Genomic DNA, 26468 nt, shown 5'->3' with positions numbered 1-26468 from the left:
CCCCCTTGTGTTCATGCCATTACTGAAAACCCACACCAGCACTAAAATTATTCAGAATATGCTCCTAAAACGATTCTCATTTTTCAAAATTTGTGCCATTTTCTGAAAGAATCAATACTATAACTATTTCAGCAACAACAACAAAACATATTTGTTTGAAGTGTTCAAACAACAAAATTAATACTTATTTGTCAAATATTTGAAACATTTATATCCAGTAACAGAAACAAACCCTGGTATTTTATTTCTTTTAAATACTGATCTTCACTTCAAGACTATCTCATTGTATGATCTAGCACTTTAAGACTCGAAAATTAATTATATTGCATAACAAAATTTCCCAACTATTTCAAACACTCACCTTTGAATGTGTGATAGACAGCGTATCCACCCAAACACGCCAGCCACCCCACTCGTATTTGATTGCATGGTAGAGCAAAATTCGAAATATGGTATACACCATCTCAGTTATCTTCTGTTCCTCAGAAGTCTTAGGATTAAAACAGCAAAGAGAAAGCATCCACTCCTGCCAGACAGAGCACTGCAACAAACTCCTGCAAAATACACACATGCTATTTAATCAAATTTTAAAATACATCTTAGAAATATATAATCAGCCAAGCACGGTATCCAAAATCTTTAAAACCACTGCTGTATACAAGATTATCTAATTTTATGTATCAAAAACTATATTACAGAATTTGCTGAACAGCTCTGTCTGTTTAACCAGGCTAATCCACTAGCATACCTCGTTACTCACATTGCATATTTGTATATATGGGCATAAAGTAAGTCATCTTACCTCCTGTTTTCTCTGCTGTTATTAAAAAGTTTAATCATATCTGAGAGAAATGCTCGTCGAACCTCCAGAGTTTCTGGTGTCTGTGGAGAATTACGTAGCAGGATTGCAATAACCTTCAAAATCTCTGTAAAACAGTTAATGAGAAATGAAATATTAGTACTAAGCACAGTTTAAAACACTGGACACCTTCCAATATTGTTTGTATGCTGATTTCTACAAGAAAAATAATACTACATAATATATATATATACACACACATACACTGGGAAAAAGCAAATCTACTCAAATAGAGAAGATGAAAAAAGCAAATCTACTCAAATAGAGAAGATGTAACTATTACAAGTCCCTTTTTCTAAGAGAGCTCACAAACCTGCTCACCTGCTCACCCTTCAGGGGGATTTGCAGGCCTATGCAGCTGAAGAAAACTGAAGCAGAGTTAAACTACTTTGGAATTTTTTTGAATTACCAGGTTTAAGGAACACAAATGTTACTGAATGACAAATGACTTTAAAACAAGCCAATATCAGAATGTGTCAGAACCTTTTTCGAAGAAGACAAAGTTCACATAATACATCATGTATAAAATCAACATATGAGAAAAATTCATAAATTTTGTTCTCCTTTAACAACTGTGAATTTTCAAACAATGTGAACAACTCGTGATAGTTCTTGACAATTTTTGTTATAAAATTATGTTCAAGGACGGGGACAAAACCTTCCTTATTTTAAGTTTCACCTCTTGTTATATTCTAGGAACATACTGTTTTCTGTTTTCCACGGAAACAGCCAAAACTGCGGCTATCTTTTTGAAGCAATGGGACAGTCGCTGTTCTTGTTCCTTTAAAAAAATTAAGTTCACTGTAAATCAACTAAGATGCAATTTGTACACGATCACTGTGCTAGTTTCCTCTTGTACAATTTCTCTAAATTTGTATTTGATAAAATCAGCACCAATCTTAAAAAAGTAATCTAGAAGTCACTTGTCCCTACCTAATTCCATTCTCATACCTTAAACTGCAAATAAGCTGTATTAATCACAGCAGTGACTGCCAACTTCAAAAATCTTAAGAGTATACAAATCTCATCACATCTCCTGCTTCATACAGATTTACCGTAAGGCATATGACACTGCAACCAGATTTTTCTTCTCTATCTGCTTTGCTTTCCTTTCTCTTCCCCACTTTCCACATGAAGCAAACCCACAACTGTGACCTACATTTAATAACAAAGCAGCTATGAAGCTAAAAAATCTATATATCTCCAGAAAAAAACAAACTCCCAAAGCTACCATAACTCCATTGTGTTGTATAAAGAGTATATTAATAATGCATAGAATTCAAGAAAGGAGATCAGTATTTCCTCCTAGTTCAAAAGACATCTAAAGTTTCATATCAAGATATTTTTCCATAAAGTAACCTAAGCAAAACAGCGAGCAGATACATTTCTCCTATTTTCCATCTAGCATTGTTGCACTGAAGGTAATTTAAAATGAAGGCTGTTTCCATATTTCAGGTAATTTAGTCTGGCATCACTAAATAATGCAATCAGAATTGTGCTGGAACTTTAACATGTATTAAATCAAACTATTCTGTGCACACAAGTCTTGAAAAACCATTTCATAACATGACTGCACAGCCAAAAGGGGTGAGTTATGAACTCCATACACATTTAGACACACAAAATGTCTTTCAAAAGACTGAAGACTTGTTTCCTAAATATCTCCAAATAAATGTACATTATCTCTTCTCTTTTATGAAAAACTGTGTATAACTGAGATTAGAATTAAGACTGGTGAAAGTAATTAATAAGCACTCTCAGAAGACTTTTATTCTGGTATCACTTGGAAATTTATATAAATTCTTACGAGGATTTTGTATCTTCACTGCTGAATCTGGGTCAGGATGTTGTTTATGTATCACTTGTGTGCAAATCTGTTCAGTCAGAATCTAGGAAAAGAAAGAAGATCCACATCAACGTCCATAAAGAGAGCCTACTGAAAAATAGTTGGATCCATCTTTTACACAGCATCATCATTATTTCATCCTAGTTATACTTATTATCCAGTAATATATTTTCACTTTACTCATTATCTAGAATTGTTCATAATGAACATAAACAAGCTAGGCCAAAAAAAAAAAAAATTGAAGTAGTGAGCTTTGGAAAAAAAGCAGCACTCAGCTGCATCACACTAAGGTTTTGGTGTCGTCTGGAACATATCAGCACAAATATGTAAGCAATTTTCTAACAATGTCTTATAAATAATTAGGAAGATTGGATCCTAACTGCAGTATATTACTACCTCAAATAGGACATTGTATGTGGTCATGGTGATTAAACTTGTCTGAAGCATCAGCCTTTCAGCCAACAAAGAGAACAATCCATGTCCAAGCATGACTTCAGCCTTTCTCCTAAAATAGTACAGAAAGGTAAAATAAGCTTACATATTAAAATAGCTTAAAAATATGCCTCAAAAATCTAAAATTACTGAAAACATTTTTTTTTCTTTTGGCGCCTTAAATCTTTCACTTTGAGGTAAGGAAAAGGGCAAGGATAACAATTCTGAAAGTGCTAGTCACTCCCTGAAGACAGACATCTTTCTTTCATAAATGTGGTCCACTCTTTATACACATGGGTCCAAAAAGACGGAACACACCTTTCTTGATAAACATTAAGGCAAAGACATCTTTGTCCTCATTTATCTCAAAAATACATTTTAACCATGGACAGCGATCTCAACAGTTATCTAACATTTTAGCAAAGTTCCCAGCTAACTCAGCTAATGAGTATCAATATCACACTTTGTGTCACAGCTCCACAACTTCATGGACTTCCACAAAAAAAAAAAAATTAAAAACATGCTGATAAAATTTATCTCAAAAAATAGCGGAGAAATCTGTGCAACACTTCCACTATTCAAAGTAAGGACAAATAGCACTGACTTATGTCCATAGTCTTAGTAACATAGACGCAAAGGTCATGACTGAATTGCAAATAACTTCACAGGTAAATTACCAAGCTGCAGACTCAACTGAGAAAGATTCAGAATTCCTAATTAGTCACCTAGTAAAAGGGCTAAGACTTTTATGTATTTGCAAAATACTGTTCTGTTACAGATCAAAGATAAATACTTATCTGCTTTGACTTTGAGCCATGACAACCACATATAGTCTTTTGTCTTAGTTAAATTCACATCACAAAATGGCTTAGACATACAGGCAACCAGGCACATTAAAAAAAAAGAAGTAAAAAGTTTCTACATATTAGCACAGTTTTAACCAATTTTATTAAGAAGGTTTAAAAAGCTATTTGAGAAATCTTAAACCTAATTTTTGGTAAGCAATATGGGTTTCCATCTCAACAGTCTAATTCTTGCTACTGATTTCACTGGTATTATGCAAAAAGTACACTTTTAAAAGCAGGCAGACAATGCAAGAAGTAAATGAACTTGATAATGAAGTGATAATACCTAGACACTAGTAATACCACCATGTCAGAAACGGATTAATGACAAACAAATTGAAGGATACTTAAAGAATAGCAGCTGCTACTTGGTGAAGCATATTTAATTATTAAGCACCAACACAGCTTTTTTTATTTACAAAAAAATGTGTACACTCAAACAAATACAAAGATGTACATATAAACATATAAAATCGTGTACATATAAAATCACATATATACCGTACATAAGTGTCATAAGATGATTGCTTTTTTTTTTCCCCCTTCTTCACTTTTTTCTTTTTGAAAGACTTAAACCAGTACTTACTTTGGAGCAAGATGCTTTAAGAAATATCCCATCACTTTCAGAGCTTGCACCCTGATGCCTTCGCTTTTTGATGCTAAAAGCTTGTAGACAACCCTAAGCAGAGAAAACACAAGGCTTCCTAAAATATTTGAAATATACAGCAGTTTTTGGCTTGAAAAATTATTTGCAGTAAAATGTGAATGAGTTTTTCTGAGGTTATTTTAAAAGGATGACTATTAATAAAAATAGAAAAAAAGCATGGCATTTCTGTCAACTGCACAATAGTTTCTGATTTCACATTTTATAATTAGATTTACAAATTTTATAGTCAAATTTAACCATCTCCCAAATATCAATATCTAAAGCATATATATAGCTGTAAAAAGGCTACTGCAATTCCTATATGCAAAGCTTTATTAATCTGATATTTACCCAGAAAACGAAACAAGCAATTGTTTTAATATATACCTGGCTGTATAGGTACAGTGATGAATAGATTTTTTTTATTATTTTTTTTTTTTTTACTACCACTAACATTTGCAGACAACAAAGCTAGCATTCTAGTCAAAATACCTAAGTGCCTTGAAAAGGAATTCATTTATACAACCCTCTTTATACAAGGAGGCTCTTGCTGAACGTAGCTATACTAGCAAATACTCATCTCTTCTAGAAATCAGGTTTCTCAGGTTGGAGCCACAGAAAAGTTAAGAAACAATAATTAGTGACAACTAATGACATGTGTTGGAAGTGATCTGCCCGGCAGCCCATTCTCCAAAGCAGCATTAAAGTTTTGTCACGATCATTCCCCCATTCAACTGTCCCAGATTACTAGAGAGCTTCTCATCTCTATGTTTTTAAAGCAGCATTCCTTCTCAGGAAATTTACCTTATTCACTGAATCAAAAGTGGGTTAAATTATATTAAAATTTTTTTAGTGTAGAAAAGGGGAGTAGGCAAATTAAAATTCCTGAACAGTCCATGTTTCAGAAGTCCCTAACTTCAGAGTTCTTAATTTAGTAACCACAAGAAGGAATTTTCAAAAGTAAAGTAGTCTTCAATGTAGTTAACCTGTATTTTCAAAAAAAGCTCAACAGTTCACTGTCAAAATTCTGCTACTGCAGGCATCCACACCTTAAGCTAGTTGGTAGGAGTTGTTCTTCCTATGGACCAGCTGCTACAGGTGATTATAAAAGACTTAACCAGTGCCTCTAGAGATCTCTGCTGACAACAGAGCACTGCCTGATCAGGGACCTTTGATGAAGAAATACATCCTCTAGCAATACGTGCTTTACCAACAACAAACCTTTCCGCTTGGTGTGCAAAGCCTATACCTCTTTCCCTCCTATCCGTCCTTTCAATATTAGCCACGTTGACCTTTGTCTCCTGTACTCAGTATCTTTCTATGCAAATCTGTTCTCATTTCTCACGTTCAGCACCACAAGGACTGGAGTGAACCAACTGCCACCCTACTTTTAAAGAAGTGCATCTCCAGCTCCTACTGCAAGAGCCATAAGCAGCAGATTTCAGCAGCTTACTGCTTTAACAACTGGGAGAAGTTTTCACAGAAAAGCACATTCCAGACAGTATTGTGTGTCTATACTGGGTTTGCCTGGAATAGAGTTAGTTTTCTTCAGAGCAACCTGCACAGTGCTGCATTTTTAATTTGTGACCAAAAGTGTTGGTAACGCATCAGCATTTTAACTGTTGCTGAGCACTGCTTGCACAGCAACCAGACCTTCTCTGCCCCCCAGGAAGTAGGCTGGGAGTGGGCAAGTATTTATTCAGCTGGGACAGCGGACCCAAACTGACCAAGGAGATATTCCACGACATATGTACATTATGCTCAGCAATAAAACTGAGGGGAATCTTTCCCAGGTAGCCATTGCTCAGAGACTGGCTGGGCATCAAACCGCTTGCAGGAAATGGCAAGTGAGTGCCTTTGCACCATTCTTTTTTCCCCTCTTTTCCTCCACTTATTAAACCGTCTTCATCTCAACCCACGGATTTTTCTCATATGTGCTCTTATGGTTCTCTTCCCCATCCTGCTTACCACTGTCCACTCACCAGAGACTCTCGCCACCCCTGCAGTGCCAAACTCCTGCTCTACACCTGCTAACGATTCTCCACTAAGCAGCTTTCAGACAGCCCAAGGGACTGAGGGACACATTTGTAGCAAAGTACTAGACTTAGCTAGCTGAACAGCTCTAAAACAGTTTTTTGCAAGAAAGAAAATGGCTTTAGTCAACACAGCAAGGAGAGTATCCACACAATAGATGAAAGTTTGATAAATGAATAAACAACTAGAAATGCCATCTTACAGTGGGAAGTCCAGAAACCTTAAATATATTTGACATTACCAATTCAGCCTGTAATACTGCACAGATCTCATCATGTACATCTTCCTGAATAAAAAGAAATCAGACTAGTATTTACCTTAACTTTTCAAGTAATTATTTGCAGTGCGTGCTTACTATGTATTCAGCCATGTTTAGGTGCTGCTAAAGTCTTACTATGTTCATAAATAAAAAACAGTTGTTTTTTTACTAATTAAAACTTAATCTTTTATTAAAACACATTTACTGAGATGGCGAAAGGTTCTAATACTGATCTTCTATCAGTGTGAAAAATAACGAATGCAATGTTTTCTTGATCCTTGTAAATCTCCCATAACAACATGAGACTAAAACTGAAGTTATTTATCAGTTATATCTACTTTCTTTCATTTCTTTTTCATACAGGACAGTTCTCATCACCATGAGAACTGGTTTTGGTGCAGCTATAGCCCATGATATTGAGCAGATCTTTGAATCTGCCAAATTTGATTTGATTACAACAACAAGGACTACTAAGCTACCTCTGAAAAAAAAAATATAATAATTTCCTAATGTTCCATGACAATTATATTGGATTAGAAGGCACAGTGTCTTACTGGACCTTTACACGTATATTTTCCTGAGTACATTCTTGATGAAATATGCATAGCTTTATTAAAAAAAAAAAAAAACTGATCTCAGTGATTCTAGAGCCTTTCCAAAAATATCCCGTGTTACAACACTGCATTTTAGTTCAGCCAGTCATAAACAGTTCAAAGGACTTATCCAGAATATATAGACCTTATCTGTATGTAAGTAAGCATTCACCACTAGTTATATATTACTTTACTTTTACATAGCTGAAGACAGGAAAAGATAAACAAATCCAGGACACCTCACCTAAGACAACTAAGACAAATAAAATCTAGTTCTATATTAGAACCTAAATGAAATCCCAAGAGTTATTAAAAAAAGTAATCTGTAACAAATAATTTATCTTGGAGAAAGCTGCAAGCACATCAACTACAGAACCAAACCACTGAGCATACCAACTATACACTGTTCATCCAATGAACAGAATCCATTTCCCTGCTTTTCTTAACAGTATGTTAGCTAATTAAATTAAAAATATATTTTTGTACATTTATTCAGATTGGTTAATTTTAAATGTTTAACTATTAAAAAATTGCAAAGAGCAGGTATATCAGTAAGCATGCAAGCAACCCATTAAGTGACTGGAGACAATACCAGAGGAAGGCATGTAACAAACGAGACAGGAGAGCAAAATGATTTCTCACAGTGGACTCACTATTCATACTGACTTGCCCATATACTAGTTAATAAAAAAGAAAATGTCTACTGCCAGTTGTTAAATAAAAACAAACATATTACATTGGAGACCCAACATGACATTCAAATACTTTATTATTTAGAGTTTTTATTAGTTTCCCATAGCATAATACATTACCATACAAATGAAGTCAAAGCTGAAGAAAATCGGTAAAAAAAAACACAGCCTAGCACTAAAAAGGGAGGAAACAATTATGAACATGCCTGAATGTTGTCTCTTGAGAAAGGGCAACTGAAAAAAATGTATGTATAAATGGGGGTTAACCAATAGGTGCAACAAAATGTATGAAATGAGACTCTGCCTTTACACAGCAAGAGAATTACTATTCTACATACTCTTCTAGGAATTGTTCTTCTATTTGCTTGCCTGTTCCAATCTTTTTCCTGCCATGTCCAGGCAGATTCATTTTAAATTAGAAAAGTTCAATAATGTGATGACTCTCTAAGAACTACAATAGAAAATCAGAGTCCCAAGAGCCTTTTTCTAGCAGACCTTTTCCTATGCTTTTACTGTTAGTAGAATTTGCTACTTTCCCTACTTTTATATCACAGTAGTGTTAAGCAGTATCTTTCATTTTGTTGAGAACAGAGATTGTGAACAGTCCACAACAGAGCGACAATTTAAACAAATAAAGGTTTTCTTCTGCAAAAGTCTGATAATGCTCTACCCATTAAAAAAAAAAAAAAGCTAACAAAGATAAGAAGAAACCTGAAACAATTTTTGTCAAACCTTCCCATTCCAAAAACATATGCAAGAATGGGAGGCAAAAGACTAAATGCTTGTAGATGGAGACTTAACTTCTATGTATAGACTAACTCAAATTGATCACTACCTGTGTAGGCACGACCAGCAGCTTGGAAACATGTTTTTAAAAGGCCTCATTGATGATAAATCCAACATCACCTCTTGTCAAAAGAACACCTGGACACAAAAATCTCCCAAGAGGAGGAGTCTGAGACTGCAACACATGCACTGATGAGGACCTTTCAGATTTCATGGGAATTCTAGCAAGCAACAGTATGGTCAAAGTACTATTTCCTTTCCCACTTACAAAATTCAACTTACTGTAATCCATTCCTCTGATCAAAAGCAGGGATCATAGAACTTGGATGCTCTGACATCAGAGCAACAAGCAACTGCAAGACATCCATTAGATTGTCATCCTGTTGAATAAAAGTTATAAATTTGAATTAAAATGCATCTATGCTAGGGCATTGTTTTGGTTAAAAGTATCACTACAAAATACTTCAAAATTATCTGGAGAGTTAATAGTAAACCAAGGACCAAAACAATTATGCCAGGATCAAAAGAGCTATAAGACCTGGAAGGCAAGTGCACGTAACCAGGAGAAAATATTATGAAAAAAATACTTTCTTTTATAGAGTGAAAAGTGACACATCTGTGTCTGGGAAGTAAGCCTTTGACAGGGAATGGACCATTAGACTATGTTATTTCTTTCCATGCACATACTCATTTGTATGCACATTTCCCTCTCTTTTACTGCACAGGAGCTAGAAATAAATGCTGCACATTTTCTGGGACACAGGGTGGTGTTTAACACAAAATCTCTACTAATAAATGTCCACCCTAGGAAAAAAAAATACCATAACTTGCCACAGGCAATGTTTAAAATGGGTAATTCAAGCTGTTCAATAAAGTTTTTCACACTAATAGTCTAAAGCACTTTAAACTACAGCTTATGAATTTGTTCCAAGTTAATTATAACTAAAAATAACCTATGAAGTAACAACATGCAACTGTTCCTTCTTTTCCCATTCTTCGTGGTATTAAAAGGAACGCTGTCAGAATTTTCCACTTTTGAACAAATATTCTGGTTCTTTCCCTATCAGAAAGTCAATTTTACATCCCTCTGAAGAACTGTTTTCACCTAAAGATATTACTAGCTTTTATCACATACACTATCACTGATGAATAAACCCTATGATAAGGCTGAATTTTACTTTTTTGTCGGTGTTTTTTCTGAATATACATCTAGATACCTAATTCTTTGGGATTCAGCGTTGTAGACTTGACCACGCAAATTTTAAAAGTTAAAAATATAACCTTCTCATCTGAAGGCCACATAAAGCTTTTGCTATTCTGGTTTACTCTCATATGTTACCAAGAGTCTTATTTTTTACATCTCCATATAAAGTAGAATGACTTAAGTTGCTTCACCATGATACTGCCAAGCGTATGGACCAGTAACAAGCACAGAGAATAAAAGAAAAATATAGGTGTAAACAGAAAAGAAAAGGAAAATCTGTACTGCTTGAAGTTCAATTAATTCCTTATTTTACCCATTTCAAGCACCCTTACAGAGATGAGATCAGTTAGATTTATGTCCCCATTTCCCTTGTCTTTGATGTTGCATCTGGCATAAAGTGCCTTTTCCTGGTGCTAAAATATGAAGATGCAGATGTATCAGTGGTAACCAACATTTTCTCCCAATTAAGTTTATATGCTTCTTGTAGATGCCATTAACATACATCTTTATTTTTTAATGCATGTTTTCAATTTTATTGCTTTATTTAAGAAGCAAAATAAAAAGGACTGAAAAACAAAACAAAAAATATTACTTAGGCAGCATAAAACAACATTTTGTCTTTTTTTTTTTTTTTTAAGTCAGTCTCACCATCTGTTTTTCTGCTAGGCAAATCGGTTTTCAGAACAACATAGGAAACCATTTTGACTTACTGGCTTAATGAACTTCAATTTAACATTGAACATAGTGCTTAAATCACTGCAAGAATATTGGCAGTTCGGCACACTACAATAGTTAGTATTTGCTACTTCCTCTACAGAGCCATCTTGTGGCATAAAGAAGGTAATACTTGGAAATAGAGATACTTTTGTGATCACAAACTCAAGAAGTATTGCACAGAAAAACAAACATTTAAAAATTACCTCATGGATAGTGAGAAGATAATTGAGGATTGCCTGCAATTCTTCTTCTTTTATTCCATAGTCCTTTAAAAATAATCAAGTTTTAAACATCATCTTTCAAGTACAAAAGAATCGTTCCCAAAAGAGCATCATTACAAGCCATTATTGTTATACAATGTAAGCCTCACAAGACAAATTTGCTTTCATTTGGTTCTATAATAGTTTCATAGATAGAAGATAGCTTTTTATCTGCACAGAAAGGACCCACTGAAGGTTAAAAGAAGTGCATTAAGACAACTCCAATACAGGCATAAAAATAGGCTGGATAGTAATATAGTACAAGAAATTGCTAGAGTAACATAACAGTGCATGTTAATTGATACATAGAATACTAACTGAGAGCTTTCCATTAGTAAAATAATTAAATTAAGGTGGCAAAGAGGATTCAAAGTAGACCTGGATGTTTAATTATAAACCTGTTAGCTAGGCCGATAGCCAACTTTGCATCTTACTTTCCACTATGGAATCCTAACTTCAGTTGCTTTCAATTTCACAGGAATTAAAAGCCATAAATGATTTAACATCAGGAATATGCCTTGAGGGTTTTTTGGTGAAAATAAAAACAGAAATATTAGTTTCTAAGAAGAGGATTAGGGAAGAGCAGATTTTTTCTTTTCTAGGACTTTCATTTTTTAAAGTAAGTCTCACAATTCCCCAAAAGATTTTGCACCATTGTGTACAAATAGAAAATTTGCAGAAAAATCAGCATTCTATCATGGACATCCTTTTTACTGCCTTTGTGGAACTCTATCCTAAACTGTCCAAGCTATAAATCTCTGACATATAAAAATAAAAGTCAAACTAAATCTTAATGAAAGTCCTTTAGAGTTTGATAACTAATTTTTCCCTTACACTTCAATTGCAGAACATCTGCTTTACAGAAAAAGGATGAGAATCAGGAGCAGAACTTTTCTGGTAGTTACTCCTCCCAGTTGCTGGGGCTCTGGATAGCAGCACAGGGTCCCTTAGCAACACAGAGGAAGAAAGGAAAGGGAGCTAGATTCAAACACAGAGAAGACATGGCACACAGGAGGGAAGGAAGAAGAGAGAAATCAAAACTTAAAATAGGAAAGGGTTAAGACAATTCTATAAGCAGTAGAACTGCTGAATTTCTGTATTCCTCTACTGTGTAACAAATGGTTGTAAAACTTATTGGTAATCTCTCTCTCATCCTCCTCTGTCCAACTGGCCCCACAACATATAATGTCAAATACTGCTCTTTAGTCTTTAAGCACTTCAGATGCACGTGGCATTTTCTTTTTTGTAAGGTAACAATATACACAGCTCTACTTTTGATTAAAACAGCTTAAACAGGAGAAAAATGCATTTTCCAGCACTGCGCCAGTCTGCGGCAAGGCCACAACAAAAGATGCACCTTATGTGGTATTTCTATTTACTTATTTGTTTACAAAACTCAGCATGCTTAGAAAAAATACTATATTAAAGTGGATTTCCTTATGAAAGTAAATTTGGATATCCTACCTTCATCACTAGCTGTTTAACGAACATCAACAAGAATGCTCGCAAAGATAAAATTTCTTTTTGAGTAGGCCTTGGCCCATCTACAAAGAAAGAAAAGTAAATACACGGAATGCAAATTAACAGTGGTTAATAACACAGCATACATTTTAACATAAAAGGCATTCACTGCGTGAAGAGGACACAATGCTAGGCACAGCTATTTTTCTTTCACTTCAAACTACAGAATAGTAATACATTCTATTACTATTTATTAGTAAAATCCCTGACCAGTGAGGTTCTAGTAAACTTTTATTAAATATGGTTTTCTAAACTCCTCTACATTCTTTTCAAAATTTGATCGTTTGTTTGCAGGATCTATGAACCAACTTCATGCAAGGAAAAAGACTGATATGAGAACTTTATCAGAATTTCCAGATATTTTTTGCAGTTTAAAATTGTTTTTAAAAGTTCTTCTACTAAAGCTGAAAGGAAGAGCTACATGCCTTTATTACACATTGGCTACACGCACAATAAAAATCAATCCTACAATGCCATATCTGAAGATTACCCTGAAAGCCAAAGACTTAATTTGTTAACTCCAAGTCAAGAGGACTTGCTTCTGTCATTTCTGTGCAGAGCAGACCTCCACTAAAGCATTTTAAATACTCAAACACTGAGTAGTTCCCAGGAGAGGCAGGGTTAAAACAACAGGTGCAACCAAATGTCAAAGCCAAGTAAAAGCTTTCATACCAAAAGCAAATGAACAGTTGCAAGTACATTTCTAGGAGTAGTTTTTACATTTGCTCATAGGTTCACATTTTTTATGATCTTATTCATCAGGGAAAAGCAAATCAAGTAGCAAATGCAAATGATTATACAAGCTTATGTATCCTATACAGGATAAGCACACAGGAACATTTGGTTTAAGAACAGTTATTTTCAATACAGACCAGCCTAGTGAAAATCAGCCATTAATTTAAATAAGATTACCCTACATATATACTTTCCTTAGGTTCAATACATCAGTTCATAAACTAATTAAGTAAACTCATATTTTCACTAAAAAAATGGGCAAAAATTTAACTTTGCTACTTATAGGATGCTAAATACTACAAAGTATTCTTTGCAACCAGGCGCAAGTCTACCCTTTTAAAACCCCACCATTTCTACAATCACTTCCATCCAGTATTATTTCATGTGGGTCTTTGGTCACAGAGGATATTATTTGTTTCAAATGTTTTCACTGGTTTCTTAAAAAGACCTTTTTCAAGAATATCTTATGGACTCTGCTTGAATTGTTCCAGCAAACCCATTCCATTAAAATATCTGAAACGCTTACAGTTCTCCTCTATACATTGCATACAGCACTGCTTAAAACAAACATCAGCTTGTGAGAGTAGAAATGAATACATACCTACGCCTTTGGGAGTTATACCACTGCGATCCTGAGGATTCACTACCCAGTAATAATACTTTAGGGTATGCATGACCAAAAGAACGGTCCCAACCCTCCGGATTGCACCATAGATGTTAACGGTGCCAATGAACTCCGTAGATAAGTAAGTATACAGGATCAGCTGAACCTACAACACCCAGTTCGGAGATTAAAAATAATTAAAGAAAAATTAGAGCACATCAGGCAACTGCATTCTAAAATTTCATATATTAAAATTATCTTAAAGGAATAGATTTTCTCACCATAGTCACAAAACTCTGAAAGCTCTTACAAACTGTTGAAAAAAATAATTTTATTTCTAAAACTACAGATTGTTGTGGGGTTTATTGCTGTTTGTTTTTTAAAGGTGGTGCACACTTAAAAGAACATGAAAGCCCAACAGATAGGTGAGCTTGGAAGGCACCTCTGGAGATCACCCAAACTCGCTGATCAGAATAGGGTCAACTACACCAGACTGCTCAGGACTGTGCCCAGCTGGGTTTGAAAATATTCGAAGATGGACACTCCACAACCTCTCTGAGAAACTTGCTCCAGTTTTTTCACCCTCATAGTAAGAAAATTGTTTCTTACATTTACATTGAATTTCTTGTCTTTAAATTTGTGCCCATTGCCTCTCCTCCTTTTCACTGGGCTCCACAAAGAATCTAGATCTGTCTTCCCTCCCCCATTAGGTATTTGCACACAACAAGATGATCCTGCCTGAGCCTTCTCTTATCCAGGCTGAACAGTCTCAGCTCTCTCAGCCTCTCCTCATGTGTCAGATGCTCCAGTCCCTTAATCTTCTCTGCCTGTTGATGGACCTGTTCCAATATGTTTGTGTCTCCCTTATACTGGGGGGAGCTCAGAACTGGATGCAGCAGCCCAGGTATGTCATACCAACGTTGAGTAGAGGGGCAAGACTACCTCCCTCAACCTGCTGACTACACTGTGCCTAATGCAGGCCATGATCTTGTTGGCCACCTTGGCCATACAGGCATGTTGCTGGCTCACATATTGAGAGAAAATATGTATACTTCTACTCTCCTTCACAGATGAACTTACAAATTGTTTCATATGTCTGCAGTTAGAACAACAATACTTATACTTAGCTACCAGACATTTAAAGATATTAATAAAATGCCATATTTTGTTGAGCAACATAAAAGATGAATGAAATGTCCAGTACAATTATTCTCAGAGAGGAAATAATTCATTTGTAAGCTATCTGTAATATTTATGCCACAGTGTTGATTCTTGATATTAGTTCAGAACCTGAAACGAATGACTGTTTTGTATAACCATATTTTATATTTTTTGAAGTTTGACAAAGGATTAACATAAAACTTTCAAATTATCTGTTTAAAAAGCAAATCAAAATTCCTTAAAAAGATGAGGGCTTTAAGTTTTCTCCAAGAACAATGGACTGAAAATGCTGTACTACATCAAAATACACCTTTTAAAGATCTTAAAACAAGAGAAAGACTAACTATAGTAAATTCCAAGCCATGAGTAATCCTATAATTTCTTCCTGAAAAAGCAACAACCTACACAAGGTTTTCCGTTAATTATTCCCATGTCTATACACTATATCCAGAAAGTGTAGAAAAAACCACAAATGTTCTAAAAAAAAATCAAAAAGCAGAGGGTTCAACATGAACTTAATGGTCTACAAGGCTGCCATCCTGTGGACAAGTGTTTTCTCCTTGCATGATGTTATGTGGAAAAAAAAATGACAGCGTAAATGTTGAGAGTAACAAAGCTTTGCTAATCAGACAAAGTCAAGAAAAAATTACAAAGATTTTTTGTTCAATATATTTTTTTTTATTTCCTTCGGTCAATGCTACATGTAACTAGAAAGATTCCAACATTTATCAGAAGTACTGACTTCAGACAGGAAGTATCCTTTTATTATGGGAAGGGGCATATATAAGCATTTAAGCCTATAATAAATTTATTTCTTTACTGCTGAGAAATAACGACTTAAGTAATTCTTTATTAATTTACGTTAGCTGTAGCAAACAAATGTTTTACCGTAACTTCAACAGTAACATTGTTAGTGCTGTCTCAGTTTTTGAAATGAGTAACAACCTCTCATGGAGGGGATCAAGAAAAAAGTCTGGTAAAAAGATTTTAAGTAGAACTAACTGGAAAGCTTCCATCCAAGCAGTTCACTCTCAAAGAACACAGATTCACCAAAACAAAAGAACTCTTCAGGGAGAACGTCAATTTAAACAAAGACTTCAAATTAGACACCCAGCATGGTTTCTCTTAAAAATTGCTGGGGTTTGCCTATTAATCCAACGCTGACCGGGTCAGGAACACCAGAAGTCACCACACTGCTCTGCTGAATGCTGCAGGTTTCCAAACTTCCTGAATGTTTTGGGAGTTTGCAACACTTGACCACTATATGCAGAAAAGTAGCCTGGCAACAGTTCCTATGTAATTTCTGCTGGGAGCCAGGATCTTTAATTGTGGCAGGCAAGGCTTACTCTCAAAACTTCCGAAGAGATATATCAAAAGGTACCTTACTCATAACAATAAACAATTTTACCTGTGCTGGGATATGAATCCATATTGCAGGATTAAGGAGAACATGATCACACAGCTGTTTCAGCAAGGGCACCCCATTTTGTAAGTTGCTCAGGTATTTTGAAAAGGCAAGGCATAACTCTAGTACAGCTCGTGTAACATGGGCTTTGGAAGACTGCAAAAGAAAATCTGCTTAAGCAAGAACCCTGCAACAGTCTAGGAAGATTATTTATCCCCCCAAAACCCACAACATTACTGCAAGACATGAAAAAAGTATTGCTTTACCTTTTCCAGACTATATCCTATCACAAGGAAGCCCTTACAGGAAAGCATCTGTTCTTGCATAGCAATGGAGTTCTTCAACAACTCCATGATAAAAGCCAATAACGTAGAACTGAAAAATATAGTATTTTAGTAAAGTGTTACCACAATGAGACAAAAGGTGTTTTCAAATTAACTCTTCCAACATAAAGACCAGAAATAAAATTAATGCATTAAATAAGTGCTTAGATCAGAATTTCTAAAACAAAACCAAAGATTAAATTTAGAAAGCTCTAATTTCTTGCTATTTATTAATGCATTTCTAACTTGAAATTTTAGACTCTGAGATAATAGCAAAATTCTTCTAAAAACACATTCTTGCAGAAAAGCAACATTGTGTGTGGTTCTCTCTGCTTCATGTTTCAGTTACAGAATTCTGCAAGATCAGAGACAAATGCTATTCCACTTGCTACTGCTTTGCTTTCCAATGAGCAGATACTGGAAGTATTTCTCTAGACAGCTTTGCTCTTAGTTTGAGCTAATACAACTCCACAATGCTGCCAGAAGGAATGTTCGTGTCCCTGCCCTTGTGTCACAACATTAGTGCCTATGTATCTAGATCAGCCAGCTAAAAAACCCTCTCTTGATGGGTTACTTGGCATCTGGATCAAATCCTCGACTCATCACATAGATGTTAAAGACTGAGCCATCTCAGGAGAGGTCTTGAGATGTACAAATGGGCTGAAGGAACATTGTGACCACTCCCTCTTCACAATAGTATGGATGTAGATCATCTCTCAACTGTCATGAAACTACGATTGCAATGAAACAGAACAAATAAACCATGATTCTAAAAAGCAATTCCTTTGCTTTAGTACTACTCTGAGGAACTACACCAGTTTCTGTGCCTGTTCAGAAGTTGGACTGAGTGGAAACAGTGTTGAAACCAGAGGAAAAGCCAAAAGATTTATACACACTTAAAGCTCAGCAGTAATAACGAATAGTAGAGGAAAGACAAATGACAGCTCTAGACTGTTTTAGGTTTTACTTCAAATGTCAAAATACTAACTATTTCAAGAATGCTAACAGGTGAGCTGAAAACAGATCATGGTTTCATTCTTCTGTTCTGCTTTGAAGATCCATCTTCCATAATGTCTGAAGACAAAAAAAATCCAAGGAATAACTAAATATAAGTGAAAATTTCATCTTTTCGGGGCTTTCTCTAGAAGCCCTCCCCAATGGATTTTCTCTGTGACAGGAATAAGCTCAGAAAGTTGTCCATAATTCTGTTACACAACAAAATGTGAGGTAAAATATGCATGCCTTTTGATTCTGTGTGAACTGTCAAAGAAAATTCAGTACAAAATAAATATACTTCACTATATGCTCAACAACAACACTTTTTGTTTTTAGACACAACTAATTGTTCCACAAGTGAATTTAAACTATAAAGCTGCTTATTAGAGCAAGAGGTAATTTCACATACATAGAAAAGAAACAAAGAACAGAACACAATAACTACAATGCACTCACCAAACAGTTGTGTCTACGTGGTCTGATGAATATTGCCTATAGTCCAATTGTGCGAAGAGAGGGAAAAGTACCTGCACTCCTCCAATAGAGTGCAGGGCACTCTGGATAGAATGTGTTAAGACTGCTTTCACATCCTGACAAAAAAGAAATTTAAAAAAAAAATCTCTTTGAGAAACTGTTATTAAAAGTTTGTTAGAAATAGTTCAAAATTTCTTCAATATAAAAACTGTAGTATTACCCAAAAAAAGATAAAACTACAGCCACCCTAAATGCCCAGTCTGGCTTTAGAGGCCACCTGCACTGTAGATCCTCAGATGAATATATAGCAGGTGGCTTTCAAACTCTGAAACAAGTCTTTAGTAATACGGAAACTCTAGAAAAAGCTTCTAGCAAATTAAAAGACTAATGCATTCAAAACATAGGGAAGAAAAGACTATCGTATCAACAGGGCAAAGGACTGGAGATAGGCAATATTTGCAGAGGACCAAAAGTATGTGACAAATTAGGAAGAAGAATGTTTCTGACTGGTTAACACAGTTTCTTAGTAATACTAACATTTTCTAGGCTGTAACCTTTATAAAAAAACCTTTTCTTAGAACTGATGTGCATCCACATTAATTCAAGAAGCAGAAACCATGCGAACACACCAGTGAGGTAAAGGTCCACTTGACTATACACACAACATTACAAACTGAAGTAGAATTATGAAACAGAGGGAAGATCAGAGAAGCTGCCTGCTCTTGTTATTTTCCTGACTGCAGGTTAAGGCAGATGTTCCAGTTCAGATAATGGTCACAGAAAAAAGTCAGGTGGCCTGACAGTATACACAGGCTTGGTAATTTCAGCAACTAATACTGACTCCTCATCACCCACATCGCTTTGAAGATTGAGGTAGTAAAGTGTTCAGCTGTGTTAGGAACTGCAAGAGGAAAAGAACTGAGATGACCCAGAGAGAAAAAAAGAAAAAAAAAATACATGTATCAGCAGCTACTCCCCATCTCATCCAAATCCCTGTAAAATCTGATTTTCAGGTTTTCAAACAGAAATCATCTATATCCTCCAAATCTATGAAAATGTTGATATACCTGCAGCATGAGTGCATGTGGTGAATGAACAAAAATAGAAGGGTTATCCTTCGGGGATGACTCTAGACAGAGCTGTGCATCTGTAGCCCTTGGATTGTACATAAAAGCAATAGCACTGGATAGTTTGCCATCATACAGCAACAATTTGTGATGTTCATCAAGGAAGAGATCACTTTCTGCCTTGAATTTGAACGTTCCCTGGAATGAGAAGCAGGGTTGAAGAAGAGAAAAGGAAAAAAATTAGATCATATACACTGAAGATACAGTTTTGAACACAATTATTAACAGAAAATGGCATTGTTTCTTAATCAATTTTACAGAATTAGAACTGCAAGATTTCTTTTTTGACCCCTGAAGACTGACATTGCCAAAATGGTAGATAATGTAAAAGAAAGACATTAGCTAAGAAACAGAATGACAGTCAACAATGTTCACTCAGAAGGAACTAATAATTGAGGAACAGACAGAATAGGAACCATCTTTTCAGCGTATGTTTGTACAGCTGCTGGGGAATAACAGTCTTCAATTAGTACCCCTCAGGGCTGTGACAAAACAAATAATAAATCACTGCAACAAAACTAATCTTCAGCATTAACTTTACACATTAAGAAAAACTGACTAGCAAAATCAACTACAACTCTACTTTCCTAAAACAAATACATAATACTTGATCTAGTTTTCAGCCTCAGTGAGGAAGTTAACCTAGCCAGAGAAAAGTGTTGTTATCCCTCTCCCAACCACCAACACAGAAATGTTGAGATGTAAACAAGAACCCATTTAAATAACTGAATTAATGTTTACTTGTAGTTTGTAAGAAGATACGTAGGCGTTTACGGAAAAAAAAGTGGAACAGTTTAATAAAAAGATCACATGGTAAGAATATTATCAGAGACGCGTAGAGGTGTCACAACATTCTTAAAATCCACCATAAAGAACATTACCAGAATTACACTTTGGGAGCTTTATAGTCAATTCCACACTACCTTATATCCCAGACCAAGCTGATAAATGGCAAAGATCTGAGCAGCATTGAGAGCCTCACTAAAAAGGTAAACAGATGTCATTTGTCCACAAAACACTCGATTGGCATCTGCTGTTTCTGAAGAGCCCAGGAAACATTTGTCAAATGTCTGAAAAGGAAACAGGGTTTAAATTAAGCTAAAAAGTAAATTATGCAAATAATATAGGTTATTATTTTTATATTAAAAAAAATCTCGGGGTCTTAGCAGAAACAAATATTAGGTTTTTAGATGTTTAAGCAGAATCTACTCGCTTACCAAAGAGTTACTATTGATTTTATTTTAACCTTTTTTTTTAAATGCATAAAATAGGGGAAGTTTATTTAAAAAAAGGGAATAAAATGGTAAAGGACAACTATTTGATCCATCAAAACGATCAACTACAGATGCTGGTATACAGAGATTACTTACATCACTGGTGTTGACAAACCACGTTATTTCTCCATAAGATGCCAGCTCCCCATTCACGTAACATCGAAGCTCACTATTCTTCCAGCGGTTATAGATGTGCACAATAGTAACCATATACCACTAAACAATAAGAAAACAATTTATAAAATTCTATAGGCCCTGAATGTAGCTCAATCATTAAAGTGGGGCATGCTACAACAAATTCAACAGTTTCTTTGAATTAAGATTGAAAGTTTTACGTTAAGTAAAAAAAGACGACATCATTGGTGAGTTTTCCTGCACAGCTCTATCAAAGGATAATCTATTTTTCCACAAAAAGTAGACACAGCTTAAAAGCTTAAAAGATATTTATGGCATAAAACTCAAAAAAAAAATCATGACAACGTAGAAACATTTATACTGAAACCACTATGTAAATAAGTTCTAAGCTGGGTTACACTTAGAATGATGGACTACTGTAAATGTTGTCATTCCAAAAAGCAAGGATGGCTCCAGACTTAAAAGACTTTCAAAGGCTGTACATGTCAAATTGTCACAAACAGAATCCATATTTACAGCAAGGGATTACTGATAAGAAATTCCTGAGGAGGCCTGCTGTACCACAAAATGTTTACACCAGTTGCTCCAGAAACATTAGCAGAATTTCTAACTGAAAATGAAAACATTTTCAACAGAGCATAATACTGCTTAATAGACAAGCAGGTCTTGAACCTTAACAATAGAATCAACTCATATTTTAATTCTTACATTTAAAAAGATTTATAGAGAAAAGTTCCAAATGTAAGGGGATATGTTCTGGACAATTCAATGAACATGACATATAAAAGATTAACTCAATGAATCTGTTGTTTTCCAACCTGTAAAAAGAGCAAACTCCTAGTAAGTGCCCTGGTTTGGTAAAGAAAAATACATATGGGTTAGTAAACACTTTCTAAAATAACACTGCATTTGTCCACACTGAGTATTAAGCAATGACCGAAAGATGAGCCTTCGCAAAACACTTGTGGAAAAGAAGAGAAAGTCTGGAGACAGGAGGAAACACAGTATAAACACAGAAAAAAAAAAAAAAGAGGACTAGACTTCTCAGAGAAATCACACAAGCTTCAAAAACTCATAAAACCTCTGGTAAACTGCATTTTCTAGCTTTTTCTTATGTATATCATAAGTAAAATTTAAAAGAAATACGAATTCAGAACAAAAATTCATTTTGCTCATTCCAGCGTAAATATTCTTCTGCAGAAGGGTGAACCTAATAAATAACAACACCAGTCCCTCTAGGATACCTTTCTAGAGACACATTCTACAAATATAACACCTAGTTACACATGTACCTAGTTAACTCCTAATTACACATGTGTAAACACATGCACATTTTTGTAATTCATGAAATCCGTTTCAAAGATTTTACTGTTTTTTACTCACCTTCTGTGGCTTGAAGTCAAATTTTACACAATGCTGAAAACCTTTTCCCTTTGATTTTATGGATGTTACAATCAAGCAGCCTCCAACAAAGTGAGCAGAATAGCCAAGTCCTTTGTTCGTTCGAAAACTATCAAATTAGAACAAAGTCAGCATTGTGCATAGATGGAAACAAACTGTTGAACAAATAGTATTAATTGGATATCAGAAATATGGTTTTTATGTTAATACTCACCAATATAAGTAAGGCTTATCCTTGTCCACATTGATATTATTTACAGGATCCATTCTCAACCAAGTGTGAAAAGTAAATCCATTCTGGTAGGGCCACTTGGCTATAGGAGGTAATGCAATAGCCTAAAAAAAAGTAAAGTTGTTCATGTAGAATGATGAACATCGTGATACAAAGAATATACAGTTTAAGACATACATTACAGATGTGTACATGACCACTGTGTATTGTTCCTCTAACCAAAAAAAATCTGGCCTAACTTCCATACTTTTTTTTGTACACCATTCTTTGTACTCCATTGTTAAATATTTATTAAATCTAAATATTTAAAAACTGGTCTTTATATCTCAAATAAGACTATCAATAGTAAGCCATGCTTCAAAATTTAAATGCTTCGGTGGAATCATTACAGCATAAAAACTCCTCAAAATGTAAATTCAAGATTTGTTTTTGTGGTAGCCTATCAGAATAAACAAATTTATAAACTTATTTTCACATAGTGTTGGCAGTCAGGAAAATAATTGATTATGAAAAGAAGTAGGCCACAAAAAAAAAAAAGAAGCATTTATGAATTTATATAAGAATTTATTTATTTATCAACAAATTGTTTTCTTTCTTGAAATTCACATCCAGACAGCCTTCCAGTTAGGATGTGACAGTCTTATAAATCTCCTTAAAAGAAAGGTGATACAATCCCCAGCCAAAATCCTGATATCAAGCACTGTATAAACAGTAGCTTAAAAGCTCCTAAATTATAAACTGTGCAGCTGGGCCCTTTGTTTCAGACAGCTGAGTTCTGTTGTATATTTTTTCTTTAACATTACCACCAACTTTCTTGCAACGCACACTTCAACTAAGACTGCCATAACTCTGATCAAAGACGCTGTCCAGGTGATCAATGCCAATGAACAAAAAACAAAGAACTTGAGTGTCATCAAACTCTCATGCTCCATTCAGCTATCCTTGACCAAATAAAATGCTATAAATCCTTCACTATATACCAGCTAATTAATCAAATTGCATGTCTTTGAGGCCAACGTTTGGGACCTGGTAGTACTATCATTTGGTTTAAATCGCAATGGATTTTGGAGTATTTTATTAAATACTTAATATCTAAGACTTCTCGATTTAAAAATAAATGACAATATTGACATTGGAATTATTGAAGCAGCCCAATATAGTTCAGGCATTCAATAAAGTTATCAGACATTAAATGCAAGAATAGTACATTAACAGCCAAAACAAATAGAAACATGTCTATTGCCAAGTTCCATTGTATGTGAAACATAGTAAGTGCAGCAGCACTCTTCTAGTAGTCCACATTTTTCAATTTCAAAAGTTTTCATTCCAAAGAAGGACATTATGTCATCAAGTTGGTAACGTTTACTGTCAAGCCACCAAGGCACAAAGGTAATGGGTTGTGTGAAGAACATTGCATAGAGTCATCTGATAAATTGGTTTCTGAATTAACCATGAAGTTATGAACATACCATTTCATCCTACAATTTTAGGAGCAAAAGCACTGACACTTCTCAGAGTAGTCAGGCTGTACAGCATTTTCCAACTAGCTCGTTAGTTTCAAATTCTTTTTCCATGTAAACAGTATAAAAATTTAATATGAAGTCATCTGAACAATTATCTTAAAAGCTAACCACTGCTAAATCTAACCATCTTTCAGTAGCATTCAACCTAAACATATCTAAGATCCACATCTTCTCAGAGAATTATTAGGCACAGCACATAAGTCATATAATCTGATTGCTAGAAATATAACAAATGGCACAAGTATGGCCATACTTTCTGTGGTTTCACTAGCAAAGGTTTCTAGATGTAAGGCACTCTCCGCACATACTGGATACTAACACAAGCACCATTACCACAGTAACACAGAGCAATAAGCATGCAGATTCCCCAGAATCTCCTTGCAACAAGACATAACTAAACTACTCAAGGCAGGTGAAAAAAACTCATCTATATCCATTCTTTATGTAATACTATTTGTCCTTCCGTAGTGATAATGCACTTTAGTTATAAACATAATTTAGTTGAGTGTAAAATAGGTGTCAGGCAGAGAAAAACTCAATTTCTGTTGAGTCTACCTCTATGACAATGACAGACGAGCCAAAAGAAGGACAGGAGTCTAAACAGCCAGTGGTAGTAACAGAACAACAAATGAACAAATGACTTAAAATATCCACATACTGCAGCACTTTTTCCTGGAAAGTTGAAGAAGGCATCAGGTCCGTATTTCTGAGGCATGTGTTTTAACACAGACAACAACTTCCCAGCGTGTGGTGGCTGACAAAAAGAATTATTGCATTTGTAAATAAATGAAACACACCAATAAGGAAAGACTATACACATACAAAAAATAATTGACACATTTTAAAGCTTTGCCCATGGTTAAATAATACTCTGCTGCAACATTTAGCATTTTCAATAAACAACATTAAGAGAGAGTCATGGATACCTTCACACAGTACGCAGTAGGTGCACTGAAATGTAATTAATTGCATAACTAAATTAAGGACTTAAAGGCCATAGCCACTGTCATCCAGCGTAGACTAACATAACCCTGAATGCTGGGTACTACCTCTGCCTGCTGATGCCCTTCAGCATTACCATTCGGGTGGATTTGCAGTGAGCTAAAGTAAATTAACTGATCCAGATGAAAACTAGTTCGGGAAAAACAAATGCAAAGCAATTCTCAGTTAGAGCAGTCTTGGATTATGGGTGCAGGAAACCTGTGCCAGCATAAGCAAGATGTGCAAAACCTCACAAGAGGGAGAAGGAAGAAATCAGCAGGCAGGTTTATTTTCATTAGGATTACAGTCATGTACTAGATTAAAGAGACTGTGGTTACATATATCCCTTCATGTAAGTCCATGGAGAAAGGTTTAGGTCTCGAGCACCTAAACTGAATGCTCAGTTAGTGTGAATACTTCATGCTTCCCCACCAAAACCTTAATTCTGCATTAATGTTGTTGTAATACTCAGCAACTATAAACTCTAAATATGAGCTAACAACAACAGAAATCAAGCAAATAGTGGTCATAGTGACAGAACACTTGTGCATTTTCTTTTACCACTCCCTAGCTTTCCAGTAGATCTATTTCCAAACTACAATTTTACTTTTCTGATCTTTTTCTGAGTGCCCTTTTTCCCTTCTTGTAAGCAGCCACTCTGAAAATGAAGCACTGCGTGATCCATTACAAGTATCTCAGATGTACCAAAATTATAGTCAGATAAACTGCTTCATAAATCTGAATTAAAAAATTGAGGAGGAAACACTGAGATCTGTTTAAATGTCCTCAGCACCATAGAGTTCAACTAGGTAGTTTGTGTTGTAGCCAAATACTTTGTATCTTTACAGCACTGCTGATTTTAAGATTTATGGAGTTGTGCAACTCCATAGCAATGCAACTATGGCGTTTTTCTCTTCCATTCCTCTATATTTAGTCTTTAATAAAGAAAGGGAAATTAAATGCAAATAGCAGAGAGCCAGGAAATGAAAAAGTTAATGTTACAAAGACAACTTTAATTCAGCTATGGTTAAATATAATCTGTACGTTCAATTATTAAATTTAAACCCTACATAGAGTATTTTATGTGAACTAGTTATTTCAAGAGCTCCTTTTAAAATCTGTTATTTGTGCATCCAGGCTTTTATACTGAATATATTTTAATTATTTGAAGGCAACAAAAACACTGAGCTGCCTTTTGCCTACACTAAACAAGGTATTTAGAGATAACAGGAGCAGAATTAAAAGCCCAAGCAGCCAAAACAACTTAAAATTGCAGCAGAACAACAATTTGGGGGTTAAAGAAAACACATCTGGTGGTCTCCACAAGAAAAGAATCTTTAGGGAAGAAGGCTCTCAAAAGTAAGAGGGCACCCTCTTCTTCCTTTCTAGTTCACACAGAATAA

The 26468-nt window shown here is 35.1% G+C and overlaps 1 protein-coding gene across 3 annotated transcripts in view; it reads right to left on the bottom strand.

The window, feature by feature from the left end:
- The window catches only part of LRBA (LPS responsive beige-like anchor protein), a 400077-nt gene that overhangs the window by 334309 nt on the left and 39300 nt on the right, over positions 1-26468 (bottom strand). For all 3 annotated transcript variants that reach the window (XM_080589383.1, XM_080589381.1, XM_080589382.1), the window contains exons 5-22: positions 24743-24838; positions 22544-22665; positions 22312-22438; positions 20890-21009; positions 20443-20589; positions 19460-19657; positions 18375-18508; positions 16866-16974; positions 16603-16755; positions 14031-14199; positions 12638-12717; positions 11117-11179; positions 9275-9372; positions 4569-4661; positions 3102-3210; positions 2667-2748; positions 803-926; positions 362-554 (exon numbers count right to left, since the gene is read on the bottom strand). In XM_080589383.1, coding sequence (XP_080445509.1) covers positions 362-554; positions 803-926; positions 2667-2748; positions 3102-3210; positions 4569-4661; positions 9275-9372; positions 11117-11179; positions 12638-12717; positions 14031-14199; positions 16603-16755; positions 16866-16974; positions 18375-18508; positions 19460-19657; positions 20443-20589; positions 20890-21009; positions 22312-22438; positions 22544-22665; positions 24743-24838 — 2217 coding nt within the window. The remainder of the gene's footprint in view (positions 1-361; positions 555-802; positions 927-2666; positions 2749-3101; positions 3211-4568; positions 4662-9274; positions 9373-11116; positions 11180-12637; positions 12718-14030; positions 14200-16602; positions 16756-16865; positions 16975-18374; positions 18509-19459; positions 19658-20442; positions 20590-20889; positions 21010-22311; positions 22439-22543; positions 22666-24742; positions 24839-26468) is intronic.

Source organism: Anser brachyrhynchus (assembly GCF_964034855.1).
Source record: "Anser brachyrhynchus genome assembly, chromosome: 4".
Lineage (NCBI taxonomy): Eukaryota > Metazoa > Chordata > Aves > Anseriformes > Anatidae > Anser > Anser brachyrhynchus.
The sequence above is the reverse complement of the archived record's forward strand: the minus strand, read 5'-3'. Positions and strand labels throughout refer to the sequence as shown.